We start from the raw sequence: 22,887 nt of genomic DNA on the forward strand, positions 1-22,887 counted from the left end.
AATGTCCCGTTATGAATTTCTTTTAGAAAAAAAAAACCGCAGCTTTTATGAAAACATCCCCAATCTTAATGCTGTGCTGTTGCAAACAGATGTTAATGATAATGACGAGTGACCAGCCCACTTGCATGTGTGATTCACAGCACTGTGTTTACGAGAGCGTGCGTGTGACAGAATCCAGAATATGACGGAGTGGGTTTCTGTCTACATTTTTAGTCTAGTCAGGCCAGCAGCTCTCTGAAAAGTACCGGGCACATATTTTCATCACGGAAAATTACATGTTAAAATTCCCATTGTAAAGATGGGGGGGAAGTCCATAAAGTTTTTTACTGAAGCTGAGCTGCTGCCATCTAGTGGTGCAGGCTTGTACTGAGTTTCTCTGGAATTCATCTTGAGGTTAGAAATGCTTTTTACAGCTTTTCAATACTAGAAATGTGTGACATCAGATTTGGACCCTGAATGGAAATTTCTCTCATGGCCAGAGAGAAAAGAAATAAAGAGTTTCTGATCCGGGCCCATTAAACTGTGTTGAAATATAGTGAATTTATAAAAAGATTTCATAGATTTTCTTTAACCTACTGTATTCAGTCGATTATTTAGACTTTATGTGCTTTGGTCATATATATGTGTGTGTGTGTGTGTGGGTGTGTGTGTGTGCGTGTGTGTGTGTGCGTGTGCGTGTGTGGGTTTCTCCCTTTTTTCTGGATCCAGGGTTAACCAGAGTCAGGTGGGGCAGAACTTCACCTTTGTGCTGACGGACATCGACGGCAAGCAGAGATTTGGTTTCTGTCGTCTCACTCAAGGCTGCCGGATCTGCATATGTCTGCTCAGGTAGGACACACGCACACGCACACTCACAGAAACATACACACACACACACACACACACACACACACACACACACACACACACACACACATACAAACACACACACACACACCACCACCAGTCCCTCTCCTAATCGCTTTACCTTTTTTTTATTTAATACTCCAAGGTACATATATTTATTTCTCATTCAGAATCATTCTGTCCTAATGTACTGAGACTCACTGCAGTCTTTAACATGCCACACGTTAAGAATAAACTTATTCAACTTCAATCAATTTAACAAATGTCAAAAGAGACACAACTGAAAATGCCGAGAACTAATGCAAATGCAAACATTTAAAGTTAACCTTTCACATTTTTACTTTCTAAATCAGAATCAAGGGAATATGTGAAACGAGACTTTGTTCAAACACCAGTGACTTTACCTACTTATTCAAATAACCAAGACTTGGACTGTTTTGCCCTTTTTCAAATGATCAACGGATCACTGTCAAAACCAGCTTTCTCTCATATCTGCATTTGTTTCTCAGGTGTGATGGGGAAACATATTTTTTTCCACACAACCTAGAAGTTTATAGAGCTTTTTGAGACAACATTTCAATTCATTCTCACGCTTCACACTGAGCTGCACTATGCCAGCATAACAAATTTATATTCTCATCTGCCCACACAAATATGTTAGTGGTGTGCCTATAATTATCCAAAAGTTTAGCAGTATTTGATATTTCACAGGTGGATTTATCATATCACAGGATGCCTAAATGAGGAAACCAAACCCAGGAAAATTACATTTTCCTCACATAATTACTCTTCAATAAGAGCTATTATCATTTAATTACCGTGTAATTGCATGTTGACACAACGTTTTTACACGTGTGATTACCTCACCATCACAAAGAAGTAGCACCCCAGTGTTAATACCAGTGAACAGGCTCATGCACTTTCGAATAAACTGTGCACAATGTTTAAAATAAATCAATTTTTAATGAGTGTATTAAACAGTTTAACAAACACCAAACTGGAGACAGAGCACAAAGCCTTTTCTTTATCTCAGTGTAATGCAGCACTCATGTAAGTGCTGTCTTGCCTCTGTATATGTGTGTGTGTGTATGTATGTGTGCGTGTGTGTGTGCGCGCGCGTGTGTGTGCATGCATGTGTATGTGCGTGCGTGTGCGCTGGGTGTGTGTGGCTGTTGATGGACAGTCGTGGGTTTGTCACTGCCCTGATGAGCTGCTGTGAAGAACGGTGTCCCTCCTCCCCACACCACCCACCCTTCCCCGGCCAGCTTCCATGGCCTTTGTGTTTCTTTTCTCTCCCTCCGTCTCTCTCTCTTCCTCCCTCTCTCTCTTTTCTCCTCGTTATTCGGCTACTGCCACAGTGCGACAGCAAAGACGCTTGGCCCATAATTATGCATGAAGCTTCGCTGCCAATTAGCAGAGGCTCCCCTGTCCCTCTCGCTGAGTTAGACATGCTAATTCATTTGACATATGATGTATAAAATTCATTATGCATTCTGAGTAGTTTGCATGGCTTGCTTCATTTATAATAAAATAATGTATAGAAAGTTTTATTTTTTAATTCAAATTTGTTTATGTGCTCGTAGTTATCTTTCTTTTTTTTTTAACCCTGATCTTTTTCCTTTCATCATCTTAAACAGCCCCACAGTATTGTGAAACGATTCATGGAAATAGTCAAAAATATAAATAAGAGTTGAGATATCTCATTGAGAAAATGTGTAATTTAGTTCCTGTGTTCAAGGCTCTCGGTTTAAAAGTTTGTTCTCCTTGTTTATAATTAGTTAAGCCCATTCCTTTATATTAGTCATGCAAGCCAGTATCAAAAAATTTAAAGTAGATTTTTGTTCAAAACATTTGCAATTGTAGAGGAATGGAGAAGATACAGTTTATATTAGTTGTTCATCCTAAAGAATTGTAAGTAAAAAATTAGTTTGGTTAAAATCCAAAACACAAAGGCCCATGCTAGCCCACTAGTCTATATTAATTTAATCTATCATTTCCCATGGATACAAAATAGAGGTAATTAAAACAGTTTGCATCTGTGTGATTGTTGAAGTGCTGGGACCATAAAATTGTCACCTCTCCTTACGGGAGGAAGTGCCTTAATGAGTAGGACAGTTTTATGTGTACAGCCCTTTATAGTCTCATTGCTGGAGCTGTGGTCCAAAGAGCCAGGAAAAACATCCAACAAAAAAAAGAAATGCGTACGGAAACACAGAATTATAACAGGTTTATTTTGAAACCTGAACCTTTACTCCCCTGTCTTCCCTCATTCTTTTCTCACAATTTGACAGATTTTCTGCTTAATGGGTGTAATTCAGAAATGAAAAGTAAGGATTTCCTCAGTTTTATTTAATGGCCGAGGCTTTAGCATACATTCAGGGACTGCGTTGCTCTGTTTAGTTGGTCACTTATGGGCTTGCCAGATGACACTTCCTTCCCCTGTGCTTAACCCTTGACCTGAGAAGGTAAATTTGTAATGAAGTCTTCCACTGAGCCGTCTACAAAGTGTAAGATGACTTACGATTACAGGTGCCTGTGCTTTAAAGGAAATTTAAGACTCATCGGAGGAACATGAATAAATGTCATGCTTAACACCTTACAAGTGCTTTATGGTGGCACCAAGGGCTGAAATTAGTGCTCTAGTATTAAGGTTTCATCAAACAACTAAGCACTGAGGTTTATAGGTGTAATATGTGAGTGTGAGTCCACAATATTCTGAGATTTTGTGGACAGTTTCACTCTAAAGTTTCATTCTGAATACAATCAACTCGCTTGAAAGATTTATTTCTTCGCTGCTGTTCGTTGCTTTCCCTGGAAACATAATTATAAAAAGTTCCGAAGGCACGTCCACGGCTCTATCGTTTATCAGACCATCTCGCCGCATGCAGAAATATCTGCGCCTGGGATGGAGAGCACGGCGGTCTGTGAGTGGGCCACAGATTAACTGGTTCATTCTTTGAATACATGGCACTTTGAGGAGACATGTGTTTAAAATGGCAGGAGAGATTGCGGGGCCCCCACGCACTGAGCACGCCAGTGATGGATGCCTCTCTCTATCGGAGGATTTGCGAAGCACAAACAGATCTGAGCAATGAACTGTGAAGAGTAGGAGTATCTCTCTAAGCTTTTCTAAACTTTAACGTTACATCAACAAAGCCAGCAGAACGTGTGGGGTGGTGGTGGTGGTGGGGGGGAGGAATAAAACAATACACCTTTAACGTTATATACTTTCGGTTGTATTTGAATAAAGCACAACAAAATTAATTATCTATACTGTAGGACGGTGTTAGAAGGAAAATTTATAATTTGGGCTTGGCTGCCCTCCCCATAGTGATCATGCATTTTCCTCTAAGACAAAGGATTTCCAGCTCCTCGGTGTAGGAGTGTAATGACTGTGAGAACAGTGGGGCCTGATGGCTGTCTCTCTGACAGCGAGAGCCCTATTTACATCTCCTCCTACTGTGATAAATGAAGGATTAATGTCCAGAAGCCTGGCTTTAGAATACAAAGTCGTCGCCCCCCCCCCCCCCCCCTCGCATCATTATATCAGGCTGAACTTTGCGTATAATGGTTAAAAGTAAAATGACCCCATATGCAGATATTTGCATGTTGTTTGACGTGGCAGAAATAGGTCTTCAGGTTGATATCCGGTCAGCACGTGAATTAACATACGCATGTTTGATTTGGCCTCTCCTGCGAGTGTGACCTGATTGCACTGAATCTCATGCAAACGTCAAAATATTGGCATGTAAAGAGGCTGATTGTTTCAGACTAATGGTCACTCAGCCTCTCTGATTGGTGCGCTTGGCTGCACTTCCTCGGGAACCCGGCCTGTCATTGGCCCCTTGTGGATTTAGCGATAGGAAAATTTGCATTAGGTTCACTTTATTGTTTTTCTTGTTGTCTGTTAATTCCAGTCTACAGAGCAGCCAGTGACCCATGCCCTGGATACTCCTTATACTCCAGCTAACAGGACGTCTTCGCTTTATAAACTCACACCCTCAAAACTCTGACTCTGACAGATGAATTATATAATCATGGAAATGCAAATTTAATCCGAATAATTTTAATTGAAATGTAGTTTTTATTCATTTTATTTAAGACAATTCACATACTGACTATTTATCAAATTCGAGAGGAAAATATGATTTTTATTTCACTACTCATTTATTTTTCAACACATGATCCAGTTAATTATACAATCATGGGAGTTTCTGTTGATTTCATTGCAATGCTAAGAAGGTCCTGATAAAGAATTTTTAATCATGCAATGTTGGAAATTACAAGTTAAAGCCCCCAAACTAGATCAAGATTCAACACCTTGATTTGACATAAGTATTATTATCATTTAATTACATAACATCAAATGAACTGAGCCCTAGCACCTTTCGTGCCAAAAAGAAGATGTTGGCCACCTTCCACTCCGATTGGAAGTGGACTTGGCCAAGAATATGTCAACTTGGTAAAGAAAGCCATGCTGCAGATGCTCTTAGCTTATGCTGGGTGTTCTTAGTGATTAGCCATAACACAAACACTGCAGTATAATTTATTTTGAGCTTGTTAATGAATTTATTTATTTCACGTTCATTACATAAGGCAAAGATTTTTTTAAGTACGTGAAGGGCATAAAAAGAAGCAGAAAGGAGGAGGGGGGAGGCAGGAGGCATCTTGGGCTGCATTTTTGTTAAGCTTGTGCATCTGGGAGCAGCATGCTTGTAAACCATAGCATCCCTCCACATCACATTAAAGCTATGGTTGTTTTTTCTTTTTAAGATCTAAAATCTATTCTTTTTTCTTCCACCCTGCCATCCTATTGGCTTAAAGAGCAGAGATGTCAAGAATTCCTAGCATGTGGAGAGCCCTGGGTGCGAAGAATGTCAAAATAAAGCCTCTTCGCTTTTTACCGATGTAACAATGACACTGGAGGAGCTGCAGTGAAACACAAACCATTCTAAATGTCCTGAATACATCTGACGTGTTAGGTTGCAGACATTAGCCAGTAGATAAATACGGTAATATTACAAGAGTACAGATAGAAACTGTTCGTTTTGCAGGGTCCGGGACAGAGTGAAGTTATTTATAGACCTCGTGATAAAGTTTTCACGAGGCAGAATCTCTCTGTATGTGTTGTCCTTCTACATCCTGCAGGAATGGAGACCCTGTGATGCATCACATGTTAATCGGTTTTGATTTGTTCTGTGCCTTTTATTTGTTAAATACATATGATTAACCGACATACCTTTTCGTTTCTCTGTCTCTTCCAGTTATTTACCATGGTTCGAAATCTACTACAAGCTGCTAAACACCCTGTCGGATTACCTAATGAAACAACAGGTAATTATAGAGAATTTTATGTACATGAAATGTTTTACGAGAACACGATATGGAAACAAGGCATGGTTGTAGGATTTGACTGAGAAACAAGTGCACAGTTTTGTGTTTTTGAATCTGCACTGTGGTAAGATATTTCCCTCCATTCTGTTCTTCCTCTGGATGCTGCATGTTATCTTTTGTGTGCACGTTTTGTTCGGCGTCTTGGGCTCGGCTTTGCTTCTGTTGTTAGCGGCAACAATGTTGACATTTCACAGACCAAACGCTGATCTGACACTGGAAGTTATTCCTGATGATTTACTGGAAAACAAATCGTTAAGAAAACACACACGCACGTACACACACAAGCGCACACACTCGCACAAATGCTCGCGTTTTACAAAAGTCTTTTCCCCTGACTATTCAATGCATTGTACGAGCAAAGGGAGGGGAAATGTAAAATATGCAACAAACTGGGGAGATGTGCAGCGTCTAGCGCAGAGGGTGTAGGTGATGTTCCTGTGTTTAGAAGAGAGAAGAGGGAGATAGAGGAGGAAGGAGGGAGGGAGGGAGACAGAGGAGAGGAGAGAGGCAGAGAGCTTTGGGACTGCTTTCAATTGTCATGTAGTCACTGCTTCCCCTCAGAGACCCTCAGAGAGTCGTGATCAGGCCTCAAGACTTTTTGCTAAAGTAGACACATAAGTAGTCACATAAACATGTACACATTTCTCTGACTGAAAGAGATCCAGGAGGATAATCTATTACATATATAGGCTATACGCATATATAATATATATATTTATTCTACACATGTGTGTATAGAGAGAGGGAGAAGCTGAATAGGATAGTTTTGTGTGTGGGCAAGAATGAGGAAGAGAGAGACAGAAAGATTGCTGGAAATCCTGAGTGACTGAAGTGTTAGTGTGCATGATTTGGTTTCTATTTACCCCGCTGTCCGTTCCAGGCGAGAGGGAGATGTTGACAGACGAGGGAAGACAGAAGAGCGATGAGGGTTTAAGGCGAGGGGTAAATGAACTGTTTCCCCAGGCCGTGTTGCTGACCATGCGTGTGAGCATTGAGCCTCTCATGACAGGAGGCTGTTCGATTGCACACACCCCGACACAACCCCCGCCCCCCTTCCTCCTCCTCTCCCGCCCGCTTCTTCTTTACTGTATATCGCCACCCATTCCTCTTGAGTCTCTGTTTCTCTGAGGCCCACACACGCACGCGCGCACACAAACAAACACTTCCTCAAACAACTGCTCGCAGTCAAAACCAAAACAAAGTTCCCTGAGAGGGCAACAGAAAAAGGAGCTAAAACCAACAATGCTCAACCTCTGCGTTCACAGTCGTTATTTCAGTACATGTTGCAAAGTTTGGTCCCCCTTCGGATTTTCCAGGAGTGTAAATAGCAGTCTTGTTGTAGAGCTCATAAACGGGTGGAATAATCTCGGGGCCTGGTCTGTGGTCAAGCCGGCTCTATGACGGCTTCCGAAAGCCCCCATCTTCAGAGCGTAGACCCCTGCTTAATTACCGGCAGCCCTCTCAGCCATAAATCAACGCTGCAGGATAATAAGCGTCTGCAGCCCCACGCTCAGCCGTCTTCTAACCTCACCACTGCTTGTTAAACATATGTCAGTCGGATGTTTTGGAGCCCTTCAGGCCTCACTGCAGGATTGCCCTCTGGTCTGCGTCAGTCCCAACGCTGTTGTTGAGATTGACACATCAACAACACAAGTAAATAGAAATTCGTTTGTCCTGTGTGTTTTGATGTATCTTTTTTATTTTTGTTGTTTGTTTCCCCCCTCCAGGAAAATGACTTGAACGACATGCTGAATTCTCTCTATGATCTGCCTGTGCCAAAGCCCTTCACGCCAGTCAACCTGAGTGTGGTAGGTATAGATCTTATATTCCCCCTTATCAGAGGTAAGACAGCTTAGAGTAGAGAGGGCCAGGTTGGTTACCCTCGGAGTGGATTGCATCAGGAAGGAGACTTTAGCACAACGATAAAATGTGTAGTATGTGTATTTCAGTCATGCACTGAATATCGGATATTTTCTTGAAAATGTCTCGCCAGCCCCCCAGTCAAATGTCCGGACAATGTCTGAGTGAAATTTTTTTGGAAAACTCACAGTGAGTGAGGGGATCTATTGATGAAGTTTCTAACATGCAATAGCCTCAAAACTGAAACTAGAATGACGCTCAGAAGAGTTCATACCTTTGCCAACAGTCCCCATAACACATAAATATCATTCCCCTAAACACGAATTACTCTCTGAGAAATCAAGGGAAATGTTGAAAACGCCCTATCAGCAGCCTTTCACCAAGGTTCGTCGTAATCTGTGGTAGTTTTTCGTAATCTAGCTAAATTGGACAGGTATGAAAACATGACCTTATTGGCAGAGGTACAAAAACAGTACAAATATCTCAGAATGAGAAAGAGGTGCCGTACGCGTAGAAGACGCCGACAACGTGGTCAACTTGGAAATCAAACGAGATTGTGTATACATCATGATCTGCCCCCTGCACGCTCTCCCCAGATGACACCACCTGAACACTCCAGACATTTCCTTATCATTATGATTGATCTGACCGGGACAATCTCCTGCTGCGATCGTCATGTCAAAGGCAAAACATTTCAATTTCCCAGATATTTTCTGGAGTTGATGTTTGGAGACAAAGAGGGAGGAATAATGAGAACCAAAGTGAAATGGACACAAAGAAGAGAGGAGGAGACCAAGACATGGCATGAAAACAGACGAAGAAAAAAAATATGGGACAGACAAGAAGAAGCAGAGAGAGATCAACAAGTAAAGAGGTTGAGATAAAGGAGATAAATGAGCGAGCAGCAGAAAGAAAGTGGGGAGCTGGAGGAGGTTCAGATACTGTAGGTAGGACGAGGGGAGACACAGAGGGCCCACGACTGACACTCTGTTTGGAAGCAAGAAGTGGCGCTAACAGGTTTTCGTGTGATTTGCCTGAGCTGGGCATGTTTCAACTTGAAGGGTCCTCTCACAACTCCTCATGTCTCCTGCTTATCAAAAAAACTGGAATGGATTAACGGCCCCCAGGTCCCTCAAAGTTCGCCTGTGTTTGTGTTAACTCAAACACAATCTCAATGTATGGTTCCAGCTCATACATAAAGAAATCACTCTTGAACTCCCGTAAGCCTAACAAATCTAACGACTGTTTAACTCAAGATATTTTTACTTCACTAATATCTGTGTTTCTGAGTTGCTCAGACCCAACAGCGTAATGGGATCAAAAGAGTTTCAGCGTTAGCCTTTGTCCTTGAGGATTAAACCCTCCTTCTTTTTTTTAACCAATTAAACAAGCTACTCTGGGTCTTCTCTGCAGCACAGGTCTCAGAAGGATACCCATCTAATTACACAGATGAATATACAACATAACAATACTAATACAAGGTAATCAATATTTCTTAAGCAAGGTTAACAAGGTCAATTAAGATTCCTTGTGATTTATTTTTTCTTTGTGTCAGTTTTTTTATTTTCATCGGCTCTCCATGAGAACAAAACCTTTTCATCTGAGTCTCAGAGCTTCATTGGAAAAGAAGCCCCAGAGAGCAGAGGTGATAGCTTTATCTCTTTTTCTGGAGAAGCCACTAGTTTGATATTTAATTGATGAAGCAGAATTATTCCCTAAAAGAGTGTTTTTTACTGTGGCAGCCAAGAAGAAGGATCATTGTCCCCTTTCATGTGTGAACCCTGTTTTGCGCTCTCTCTCTCTCTCTCTCTCTCTCTCTCTCTCTCTCTCTCATATTGTGCAAGAATGAGCAGTTGTATATTGCCACTGGGCAAGTACTGAGAGATCGGGGAAGCAAGGAGATGGTGAGTGGAGGGGAATGAGTGAACAGCAGAGATGGGAGGAGGGAAGGAGGCTGCTGTGAAATATGAAACCGCCGCTGCACTAATCGCATGGGAGCCGCGGCTTTCCAATTTGGCCAAATAAGCTGCTCTATCTTTTTAGATATAACAAAAACAAACTATCCTGGGCCTTGGTGTGTGTTTCTTCTCTTCTGGAAAACAATCAAACTTTGTAAATGATTAATGCCATTCCACGCTGCTATATTCTCTCTCTGAATATCAAAAGTTTTTTTTTTTCCCCTCCACACTCTCTTTATGTTTAAAGCAAAGGCAATTGTGCTCAAAAAATCTCCTTGATGCCTCTCCAGTTAACCCACTTTCAATGTTTTTATATAAACATGTCATCGAAAGATGAAAAAAAATAACGATAAGATAAGCAAGCAAACAGCCAATGAAAGTCTGGGTTGAGTTGAGGAGCATGGCCTGTGATTATCACAATAGCATGAATTTACAGACCAATAGGGAAGGAAACATTTAGCGTAGAAGAGAAAAGAAAGAGAGCTGCCAAGAGGATTCTACTGTACGGTAAACTGTTGTTTGTGTGGCGGTTACAGGGGGTGTCCAAATCTACTTCAATCTCTATCACAATTTACTTAGTCGACTCATATAGTTTATACTTGGCCTGTTACCGGTTCTCTTTTCGGTTGGTTTACCAAAAAAAAAAAGACTTTAACTGTGAAACAAAGACCTTTAACTCTATGACATTAATACAAGCTCTGCCCCGAAAAAATTCCTTTTATTGAAAATGATTAAACCCGAATGTTGCCAATAAAACACACAGGAAAGAGATGTGGGTAATACAGTGAAGATCTGACTTCATTTTAGGATATTTAAAGTTTTCAGTCATGGTTTATTTCACTTGCACGACAGTAACAACTGAACTTTTCAACATTAATGTTCGATAAAATCCATACAGATTATCACTATAACACATCATTTTTGCAGCAGCAGTCGTGGCTTCGCAGTAAACCAGCAGCTATAATGAAAACTACACATAAAAAGAAAATCCTGCAGCTCAACACAACAACTGTTACCCAAGATTCATTTTCTGTCATCAGAATAAACAAGTTAAAAACATTATGTACTTCTTACATTTCAAGCTGTTTATTACTGCTGAAAAAACTGGCACTTTTGCTCTGTCAAACACTTTGTAAATAAAACAATTATTTAAGTTCATGACATTGATGATATTAAACTTGTATATTGAGCCTAATGCTGCTGCTGGAAACTAGATATGGGAAAATAGATTAAACTCATTTCTAACAAATTCCTACATTGCAAACAGATTTCCAGATGTGTCATCTAAATTTAGAATGAAACTTAAAATAATCGCCCGTTTGCTTTTGTAGATAAATTTATAAGTCGTAATGGTAGCTGTGTAAAATATGCATGAAATATGGCTGTAATAATTGAAAGAGTATGACAAATTCACTCATCTTAAAGACGGGCACGTAGGAGTCAACATGAACATCAATCTTTCGCCCAGAAAATAAATTCAAAAGGCAAAGCTCTGGATTATAGTTTGTCGCGCTGCATGTTCGTCTTCTCTGAGCTTTATTATAACTACAATGAATGCCCCCCCCCCTCTGGGAGTATGACAATTCTTTACACATGTTGTAAAAAAAATTGTCCCTTAATAGATGAAACAAGTAAGTGGTAGTGCTGCCAATCCATGTAAGTTATTAGTTTGTGATTTATTTCTTCGTATTGTCACATATGACTTTTGAGCATCAGTCTTTTCAGCAGTTGGTAGAAAATGCTCCCTTGTGGATGTCATGTCAAATCAAGGGAAGTTTCGGAATCAGGCACAAGACAAATACTGAACAGCAGCACTTTATACTTTATGCTCATGTCCAACATAGTAGTTACTAAAAAACATTGAATCAGTTAATAAATAATGTCATGGGTAAGGGTTATCCTGTACTGAATTAAGTATTTTGAACTTGTATCATGTCCTATCAAAATAAATAGTTTTTAACTTATCCCAGGACACTAAATTATTTGGTTATTATCATTTCCTTCCCTACATTTCCTCTCTGGCTGTGACGGGCTGCCTCTCTTCCCTCATCATCTTTAATCTCTATAATCTGAGACGTCTTTCTCTCTTGGTGGAGATACTTTCCTTAGTATTGCTGATTTTGAATGCCTCAGCATGTTTATTGTAAGCCATGGTGTTGTTGATATAATGTATACCTGTCAAGTTTTCTTTTATTCATCGAAAAGGACGATCTGTGTTTAGGTTTATATATCTTTAAATACACATTTATTTTATTTTTCCATTTAGTTTTGCCGCTAATAAACTCAGGTGCTGGATGCCATTGTTTCTGCCACTGGAGCCTCCAATTCAATTCTTTAACACTACAGCAAACACTGAGTATATGTTTGCCTGTTATAATTTGCCCCACAAGTCGATAGCGAGAAGCCATGTACAGATGAATAATTCGTAATCTTTTACTGTACTTACTTTGCTTGCAGTGTGAGAAACAACTACTGTCCACGCTACAGTGGATTTCAGCAAAGACTTGCAACAGATGGTCGAGTGGAGGCCTAGAGAAACGCAGGTGTACTGCGGATACAGGAGAGTGTGTGTGTGTGAGAGACACAGCAGTGTGTTGGAGTTGGTGGTTTGTCTACCTGTCTCCAAACAGCACCTCTCTCTGGCCCCTTTGATCTGAACACCGAACCTGCCCTGCTCTCCCAAAGTGAGACAGGCAGCCCTGTGATCCTCTAAACAACCTGTGTGTGTGCACCAGCGTGCGTCTGTGGATGCACACGTGTGCACATGTGCACGGGTACTTTTGTCTGTGTCTTGTGGCTCCACAAAGCCTTTTTAATGCTTAAATAAAGACTCAGTTTTCCACCGGAGACATCACCCCAGTCTGTGTCTATGGGGAACGGAGCTGCTATTGAGCTTTCTCTGCTCTGTAGGCCTGATAAAAGCGTTGCCACAGTTCAGACACCAGCTCAGCAATTCATATAGACAGAGCTGAAGATGAGCTATAAATCATAGAACAAAGTGAACGGCCTATTCCCCCCGTCTTCCCCTCATTCTCCTCTGTGAGTGGTGTGCTTCGCTCGTGACCTTCCCTCTTCTTTCTCCCGCATGTTTGTGTTTTCGCAGCACTCCTACTTCATCGCCCCGGATATCAATGGACTGCCAACGATCCCTGAGAGTGTAAGTACACACGCGAAAAGAAAATAAAAGAAAAGAGACAGAGGGAGTCAAAGAGAGTTCCCACCCTTCTGGAAACATCTCTGCCTCTAATCGCTGTTAATCAGATACACTTGTCACCTTTTGAAATTATTGCATCATCGTCTTGTCTCAGCTTTATCTCCTGTGGTGCTTGTACTTTTAATGTTGAAGTTCAGTGATTGCCACGGGTATTAGAGGATTCAAACTGAACACATGTTCTTTGTTTGAGCTTGAATTCAAATTGTAGCTCAACGTGAGTTTAGCAAGTCTTTACGGCAAGATAAAAGAGCAGATGAGAACAGTAGTCGCTCTGGCAGTTTTAAGGCACATTGGTTAATATGGTATCTATTTTTTTAACTGCCAATACTATATCGTGTTGAAAAAAAGATGTAATATCATGACAGCAAAACAATATGTGCACACGTGGAAGTCCAAGTCTTTTTTTTTTTTTCAGCCAGTACTGCATGTCTCTCTTTATGGCACATTGTGGAACTCTCCCCATCTGAAGCATCCACACTTAACTGTAAACAACGACAGACTGTGATGTGCCTTCTGTTCCTGTCTGTCTTCCAGAGGAACCTGACAGAGTATTTTGTGGCCGTGGACGTCAACAACATGCTCCAGCTCTACGCCTGCATGCTGCACGAACGACGCATCATCATTACCTCAAGCAAGCTTAGCACTGTGAGTCCATTCCCTCCAAGTCATCCTCCCAGTTAGAGTTATCAGCCGTAGGAGAAAAAATAACATCCTCCAACGTCTTGAAAGATGATTCATGTCTAAACATTGTTGGTGTAGGTGTAAGTGTCTTTAACATTTTAATCGGGTTTCAATGAAGTTTTTCCAGTCTGTGTGTTATGCTTGGTGTTTGCAGTTTGCCATGTTAACATCTTGTCTGCTGTCTCTCTTGCAACCCAAGCAACAAAAAAAATCAGATATGAGAATATGACTATAAATTTGCAACATTGAGTCACGGTTGCGATTTTTGGGCTTCATATCAAATTCAGATATTGAATTACGCTGCCAAAAAAAGTGTATTGCTGAAATGTTTGGACTTTTCCCCAGATCGAACATGATTCTCTTCATCAATATTCAAACAGGATATCAAACCCTAAGTAGTATGATGAGAATATTTATCTGACATGGCTGCACCACTTGTAACGGGAGAGCGCTGAACTGATCTGTCGGCCTCCCCACCCAGACCTCCTGCAGTCAGGCAGCCGCACCATCGCCAAGCTCTGACAAGCTGTGAAATCCACACTGAGGCTGGATTATATTTGACTGTTTGTCTTATAACTGCAACACATTAATGGGCAAAAAGTCTTAAATTATCCGTTATTATGTGTCTCAGCTCTTTCACATAATTTAAAGGCCCTTCAGCCTGCACGAGGGAGGCAATCTCTGTCTTCCTCCCTCTCTTCCTCATTCCATCCTCCTCCTCCTCCTCCTCCGTGTTATCTCTGAGACCGACGAGGCAGAGCCAAATGTTTATGACAGATGAGATGGACGGGGGAAGTGATGTCATCCAAGTCATATCTGTATCTGCAGTGTAGCGGCGTGGTTCTGCCTCGGTATCTATGTGGAAGGCTGCAGAACAGTGAACAGCCGGAGGGGCCTGTGGTGGTGATGGGTGCTGGAGGAAACGGTACCAGGGTTCCCCCGCAGGAGCTCTAATCAGGACGAGCTGTAGAAATCAGCCAGCCCTCGGAGAGTTTCACCTGTCTCCCCTCAGCTCTCTGGACCAGCAGCACCTCCTCTCAGTGTCGAGGCAGCACACTCTGCTGTGACACGAGGTTACACGATGTAAATTACCAGACTCAAGGGTGAAGGTGTTTTCGTTTTAGAGGGAAACTGGGGTGGGGGGGGGTGACTTTTGTCTGTGATTTACAGTTTTCTGCAGACACAAATCTCGGCTTTTTTATTTATTTAATTTTTTATAGAAATATATGCCGATAGGATATTTTAAGAGCTTCCACGTCAGACCTTTACCTCTGTAAGCCTTTCATCCTCAGCAATCCTTCCTCCACTCATCTGTCTATCCATCCATCTTCCTCGGGGAGAGGTGTTTGGTTTGGTAGCGATATATGTCAGGTGCGGTAGTACAAAGGTATTTTCACATCCCCACTGGGATTACTAGCAGGCCTTGTGTTATTACTGCTCCTGTGATGCGTTATTTTTTGCTGCTGGGTAGATTGACCTCCTAGTTCAAGTGGAAAGGGCTTCCATGATTCTCGAAGTGTATACATACTAAACTGAAGAAAAAGAGAGAGTGCAGCTCATTATCCACACCACTTGTCCTGTGATCAAATATCTTAAAGGATGAGAAATATATAATTAATGTCAGAGTTTGTCAAAATGTTTGTTAAAGTGAGTGTTAGCAGTCAGCGGATAGACGGGTAATATTTCTATAGTCGGCTTGCCACGGATAAAGAGGATGTATGAGAGAAGGTATTGTTAGTAACATCGTTAGTACCATCCAGCTGCTTTTCACCACCTCCGCCTGTCCAGCCTCTCAGCCAAGCAGAGAGAAACAGGGAATTCAAAGAGCAGGGAGAGTGAAAGACACACACACACACACAGACACACACAGATATACTGCATTTATTCTGCCTGCTCTAGGTGCTGCCTGTGTTAAAGCCCCCGGTGAACCCACTGTGTCAGTCTGTCGGTACATGGCCGGCGTGCCTTGCGAGCAGCCAACAGCAAAGGAATAAATCATGATCTTACAACAATGCGTCAGTTGACTTATTGCTGTTTCGTGACCAGAGGTGAATGGTACCACTGTTTTAAAAGGCCGGTCGGCGGTGGCACAAGGGTGGGAGCCAGCCGAGCGTGCAGCCTTGTCATAGGGCCGTATAATAGGGCTGCATCGGCCCTTCCTCTAACTAGTCAGTTGGGAGGACCCCCACCACCACCACCATCGCCCCACCACCCACCGTGTCTTTCATCTGCCGAGGCCCCCCAGCTCTGGAGCCCAGCCTCTGCCCTGCCTATCGCCCAAACTCACACAGCTCAGCCCCAGCACCAGCTGACAGCAGCCCTCTCATCAGCCTGTCAGGCCTATGCTAACAAGGAGCTATCCATCCACCATGCCCTAGAGTGCCAGCTGTCTCTCTGTTTCCTGCCTTTTCCTCTGTTGTTCCTCTCCTCTCTTTCCCTGACTTCTGTCTATCTCTATATTTCTCTATTTCTCTCCATCTTAGTTATTCCTGCTCACTGATATTTCATGTCCATCTGTCTCTCACAGACTCTGGCTGCACCTCTCTTTCTCTCTGACTTCACCCCATTCTTCCTGGGTGTCTTAATGTGTCTCTGTTGTTGTTGCATCTGCAGAACATCAGGACGTCTCCCCCCCCCCCCCCCCCCCCCCCTCTCCCTTACCCTCAATAAACTTATTCCAGCCCTGTGCCATGTGCCTGGCTGTAACGTTTGTGTTGTGGCACAAGGGGCTGTGTATGTGCACATGTGCGCGTTGTGGGTGTCTGTGCATTTTTTGCTTGCATCTGTTCATTTGCGTCTCCTGCACTCACAGGTGTTTGTACCTTATGCTGTATGTCTTTCTTTCAGAGTCAGTGACCATGTGTGCATGTGTGGGAGGCCTGGCGTTAGCTGTTACCCGCTTTGTCCTGTGTGCCCTCTCTCCCTCTCTTTCTCTCCCTGTGCCACCTACTTGTTTGTGGCACACCTCCGTAGTGCTGGGCCTGACATCGCTGTATATCAACAGAGGGAGAAGCAGAGCGCGGGTAATTGGCGATTTAGTTGGTGAGGGGAAGGGGGAAGGCTTAACACGACGATAAGCAAACGGGAGAAACAAGGGAGAGATGGCAACGTACAGAAAGACAGCATGAGGAGAGGAGGAAAACAGAAAAAGAAATGAATGTGGCTGAAAATTAGATGTGAAAAGTAGAAGAGGGAATTACATTTGGAGAGTGAGTAGGGATAGAGTTGGAGGAAAAGGCTGGTGGAAGGGGAAATGATTGTTTAAGGCTGGTGCGAGGAGGTCAAGAACAAGTCTGTTGATACCATTCCTCCTGTCAAATTGAATTACGTTGCCTGGAGCAGCAGTTATTTGTCTCACACTCTGCTCTCACTGTAATTCAACATGTTCAACAGGTTCCTCCTTCTGAGAGTCGATGTTCAATCTGGTAAAATGGCCCATATCCACCTTTTTACTGCCCCCTTGCATGTAAAGTAATATGCGAGAGGTGGTGTACGCAGGTCCCACAGTCGCTTTCTCTCCACTTCTGTCTGCTTTACTTCAACATGTCCGGTTGCTGAGGTTCAGAGGAAGGGTGTGGGTGGAAACACACACTGCTGGCTGACACAGTCTGCAGAGCTCAGAGTTGCAGGGTTGAGACGACCGGAGATCACTGGTGGGTTTTGTTCTTTAGGGAAACATCACTGTTGGTTTGTGTGGCCGTTCGGGGCAGATACAGGGACAAGCCGGTCTGGATATGAGGATGTATGAAAACAGGAAGCAGTGAGTTGTGGCAGCTGTTTGTCCACTTGTTCTTGTTAACTGGTGAAGTCTGAGTCAAAATTGTCTTGGTTAAATTCATGTAGAAGAAGCCCATTAGCTGTATTCATGCTACATACACATTCTGAGCATGTTTGTATTATGTTGTATGCATGCTGTGTATAAAAAGCTGATTATTTAAGTGTGTTGTTGATGGATGTCATTGTCCCACAATGCACTGCACAAAGAAGGAGGAGTCGCTCACAGCTTGAAAAAATTAGAAGAAATTCTGACTTGTGGTGAAAGAGCTTTGTAAGTTGCAGAAAAAAAAAACTTTTATAATTAAAACTTTTACAGTCTCATTTGTGAAGTTTTATTCCAAAGAGGTAGTTTGATTGACATCCAACGTGTTTTTATGAATGTATACAAACTGAAAAAGCAATATTCATACATTTATTATGTCGTACAGTGTAGACTGTAAGTATATATCGTCTGGAGTCAAGACACAGCCAGTGACTCACGCCCAGACCGCTTTATTAGTGTGTGACCTCTTAGCTTCAGTTTAATGCTACCTACTTCAAAGTGGCAATGCAAATTTATCTCCCACTTTCTTCTCCGCCTCTTCATCTCCGTAAGTCTCCCTGTCTCTCTCTTTTCTGTCCCTCTCTTCCTTTAGTGTCGTTGAATGGATCTGGGTAAACCAGTGTTAGTGTGGACACTTTCTGTCTCAGCAACAGCGCACTAAGAAAGCTCTCAGGACAGAACCAAAGACCTTGACTGGTTTTTGAAGCAGGCTGTCGCTGTATAATCGGTTAGCTTCTCTCAGAGGAAGGGGCAACACACACACACGCACAGGCACAGGCACACAGTGTGAGAGTCAGCCAGCCCCTCATTACCAGGCAGAGCCCTGGTCCCTGAGGACTGGACCCAGCACCTAATCCCGTATTTGTTCTTGGGGACTGTATCTGTGATTCTCCATTGAATGGAATATTAAGCACCCAGGTCTTTTGTGGAGCGTGTAAGCCATTTGGCTCCACTCATCTATTATTTATCAGCCTGGCAAATATTTTATCAGCCTTAGCCTCTCATGACCCACTCTCATGTGAAGTCCCCCCCTAAATGAAGAAGGAAAAAAAGAGAGGAGTACAATTTCTCTTTTTTTCACCCATTTATCTTCCCTTTTTACTTTTTGCCTCATTCGTTCTCAAACCTGAACGAGGACACAGGGATACGTATTAAGCTCAGTTAGCGGAGCAAATATGTGAACTATTCCTCTGCAGTTCCCTCCAAGTTGCCCTATCTCAGGCACACTGCCACCTCCATCGCTTTGGAGATAACAATTAAAAGAAAACAGGAATCTAGATTTGCTTTCTAAATCGTTATCTTAGTTTCAGTGTCTCCCCCCCCCCTTCCTCCCTCAAGCCAGCCAACCAGCCTGAGAAGAAGAAGAGAGAGAGAGACTCCTGTTTTCCCTTTCAACCTGAGAGTAAATCATGCCAATTGAGGGACTCACCTTGAGGTCTGGTGGAGATAATTGGAGTTGGTTAGCGAGGTGTTCTGTGCTATTACCTCCTGGTACCAGGGAATGGCTGGGGCTTGTCTCACACTCCCTGAGGAGAAGTACACTTGCCTGTTGGTTGTACGCTAAATGTGTGTGTGTGTGTGTGTGTGGGTGTGCTTGTGTGCTTGTGCGTGTGCGTGTGTGTGCGCACATGAGACGAATGTACATATGTGTGTGTATATGCCCATAGCCGGTTTGACCTCTCTTCATCACATTTTAATGGCCCGTTAATGTCAATGCTTTGGAAAAGGGAGAAGGGTGTGCTGATTTCAATAGTCGCTCTTCCACCAAGTGCTTCACTTTCACACATTAATATTCATAGCATTGATTTATTTTCAGAATTAACCTAAAAAAAAGCAACAAGAAAACAAACTGTTTGCCAGGGAATTAATCCTGACAGGAGCGTGGCATTGTTGTGTTTTATTTGAAGACGGCAGCCAGTGTAAATATGCATATGCAGATACACAGAGCAAGACACCAATTAAATGTTGATTAAGTCCTAACTATTGTGGGACTGGATTTATGAGAGATTGCACAGAGACGATGAAAAAAAAAAGAAAGAAGATCATTGCTTCCTTTTTTTTCTGGCCCATATGAAAAATGAATGCAGTTAAACATGCAGGCAGGGACACAAACACATGCACACTTGTTTTGTTGCTGGGAGCTTTTCAGATGTCCAGGCTTGATGTTCGGGTGGATCGTGCAGGGTGGGGCCCCTCTTTCTTTTTTCTCCGGCAGCAGTGGTTTTCAGCCGCCAAAAGCTCGCCCACTTTTGGCCGGTCAATTGTGACATTGTGTGTGTCAGTGAGCAGGGGGTCTCCTGGTAGTTGTGCTTGTGTGTGTGATAGTGTGTGTCCGCTTCACACATTGACTGTGAAGCTGCAGCAGTGTAACAGCGGCTGCTGCTCCGGGGTCCCGGCGGTATTGGCCTAGCCCGCAGTCTCTCTTGGCTAACTCATGTTTCATTCTTTGGCAATTTGCCCTAATGAAGTCCCGCAGGAGCCCCTCAGACCTCTGTTCTCTTTCCATATTTAATCATGTTATTTTAATCTGGGGGATGAGCTAAAGCCTCTTTCTCCTGCCTGGTGTGTGTGCCTGTATGCGTGTGTGTGTTGCAGGTCATTACTACTAGAGACGGGAATGTCAAGATGGGGGGTGCGGCCGGTTTTTAAGACGCTGGAGACAATGACTTTAATTTTATGTGTAATGTTGGTTTGACAATGTAGAGAGCGTCTTTAAAAAGGAATGTCATCCTCGTGCGATTGCTTCTCATTATTTGCTGAAAAAAGAGGTTAATTATTCCATATTTTCTCTTTAATTTCTTAGTCATGGTAGTTGGGGTAATTTTGATTTTTATGGCTCCTGTCAGCGCTGTTTTGGACTCCCTTTGTTGCTTTAGTGCAGGTCGCAGCAGAATTCTTATTTTTGACGTGGAAATTGAAAAGCAGTTAATTAGGAACGCAGGGACGGTGTTTTCGCTCTTTTCTGTGTTTGAAACAGGCTCGAATCTGTTTTGTTTTTTTAATCCAATTTGAAAAACGCCTTGTGCAATTTTTGCGATATCATTGCTGTGCTGACCCACCACAATTGAATCAGTATACAGGAAGCACTGGTTTCAGCAGTTGTTTCCTTTCTTTCTTTTTTATGTCAGTCTTTACTATACTTTCCTTTTCACCTCCCTATCGATCCTCCGCCCCTCTGCCGCGTTCATGGGGTTAAAGACAGGCTCCTGTCAACTGGTTGATCTTTAGCTTTCAGGCTGTTTTTCTCTTTCTCCAACAATAGCTTGCAGGTCGTGTGTTCATCACAAAAGCGCCTGGCATGTCAGTGCAGCATGTGTTTCTGAGGGCTCTTGTTTGTGCGCAGGATTAAAGGTTTACAGCAGCACGTTTGTCAGTGATAACTCAATGAAATCAAAGTACATCAACACCATCACAACTTCAGCGTGCTTGATCAGATTTCTTTTAAAAAACAGGATATTACCAGGGTATGGTTGGAAATGGAGCGTCTGTTCTCAAGACCTTGGCAGTCAAACTCCAGAAATCAAGAAAATAAGAAGATAGAGGAATATCAGTGTGTTCACTGCAAATGTACGAGACTGTTTCTAACCTCGCTGCTCTTCTTTCTTAGGGGCAGTTTTTGGGAGTGAATTGAGTCAAACTCTGAGAACAGAAGAGTTTATCAGTCTCTGTTTTCTGTGTTGTTGTGGAAACTTAGGTTGAGTTTGTCCTCTTGTCTCCTTCTGTAGTTAACGGCATGTGTCCACGGTGCGGCTGCTATGCTCTTTCCCATGTACTGGCAGCACATCTTCATCCCTGTGCTGCCCCCGCATCTTCTGGACTACTGCTGGTAAGGCTGACCACCTCGGAATAACACACACGCACACACAAGCACACGCACACGCACACGCACACACACACACACCATGTTTGCTGGTCATTCACTGAGCTCTCCCGCTATAAACCTTGGTGTAAAATTGCAGATGCACATGTTCACACATTCTCCCACCCGCTCCTCGCGCAGTTCTCACGATTCCTCTCGTGGTGCGCCTTCTCCTGTGTGGCCCCTCAACATAATGAACAGCCCAGATCACCTTGCTCCATATTTCATGCCAGCGCTAGCTCCACACTCCCATCATCTTAGCCCTCTCAGGGGTTCATTACCATCCATCCAATGCAAATCTGACAAATCTGAATGGACTTGATTGGAACTGAACGGAGAGTAGCGGCTCATCTGCGAATCCGCGAGCGTGCGGGTCAACTTCAGATCTGTGCATGTTGAAAAGAAAACACAGAGTGTGGAAGTCAGCTGATGTAAAGGGAGCTGGTTTCAAGCTGATAGCTCGTACAGTACAGGGCTTGTTACCACGAGGGACACATCAGCAGAACGCTCTTCATCACTGACAGTAAAATGTGATTTTCAACACTCTGGGAAGACTCATCTTTATCTTATTCAATCACAGGGGTGAGCTCCATGCCCTGATTAGATTACTAAATAATATTACATGCCATATGTGTGTGAGCAGTACCTCAGAGATCCTGCTCAAACTGGCGTGTGTATGTCTAAACCCATTTGGAAAGTCGGTGCTGCACGTTCATATAACAGAGTGGACAGTTACTACAGTGCAGAGCAACAGGCCTGCTGCTTGTGTTGCTGTTGCTTTAAGTTAATTATGAGCCTGTGGCTTCTGGATCATTCTGGCCAGACATCCACTCAACCAAAGCTATTCCGTTGTTGCTGCCTCTGTAAACCTCATCGTAAAACCGGCTTTCTGTTATTTGACTATTAAGATGATTTTATACATCTTGGTACTTTTAATACAACTTTTTATATGACGATGAATATGACATTGAATAAGAATAAAATAATATGAATCAATAAATATTTTTTTACCATGCAGTGAACCCTTTTGACGATTCTGGACTTAAAATTCTCAACAAGTCTTTCCTTAGCACTTGAATCTACCATCTTGTTAGTGGAAAACTACATGAAGTTACTTCAAAAACACTTTTTGTCAATACTAAAATTTAAATTTTTTCATAATTTAAATATATAGTTGAGTAGTAAAAGTTTCAACATTTGCAATGTCTGTATTTTTTCCTGCAATGTCTGTTTAGTTTAAGACAAAATATACAAA

General features: G+C 42.6%; 1 protein-coding gene across 4 annotated transcripts in view; it reads left to right on the forward strand.

The window, feature by feature from the left end:
• Positions 1-22,887, forward strand: part of dennd1b (DENN/MADD domain containing 1B) — a 101,821-nt gene that overhangs the window by 39,970 nt on the left and 38,964 nt on the right. For 2 of the 4 annotated variants that reach the window (XM_062395524.1, XM_062395523.1), the window contains exons 5-11: positions 709-828; positions 6,111-6,180; positions 7,968-8,048; positions 9,945-10,004; positions 13,162-13,215; positions 13,807-13,917; positions 21,499-21,599. In XM_062395524.1, the coding sequence (XP_062251508.1) occupies positions 709-828; positions 6,111-6,180; positions 7,968-8,048; positions 9,945-10,004; positions 13,162-13,215; positions 13,807-13,917; positions 21,499-21,599 (597 nt within the window). The remainder of the gene's footprint in view (positions 1-708; positions 829-6,110; positions 6,181-7,967; positions 8,049-9,944; positions 10,005-13,161; positions 13,216-13,806; positions 13,918-21,498; positions 21,600-22,887) is intronic. The other 2 variants (XM_062395526.1, XM_062395525.1) reach the window with 1 other exon arrangement.

The sequence above is a fragment of the Platichthys flesus genome, chromosome 9 (assembly GCF_949316205.1).
Source record: "Platichthys flesus chromosome 9, fPlaFle2.1, whole genome shotgun sequence".
NCBI lineage: Eukaryota > Metazoa > Chordata > Actinopteri > Pleuronectiformes > Pleuronectidae > Platichthys > Platichthys flesus.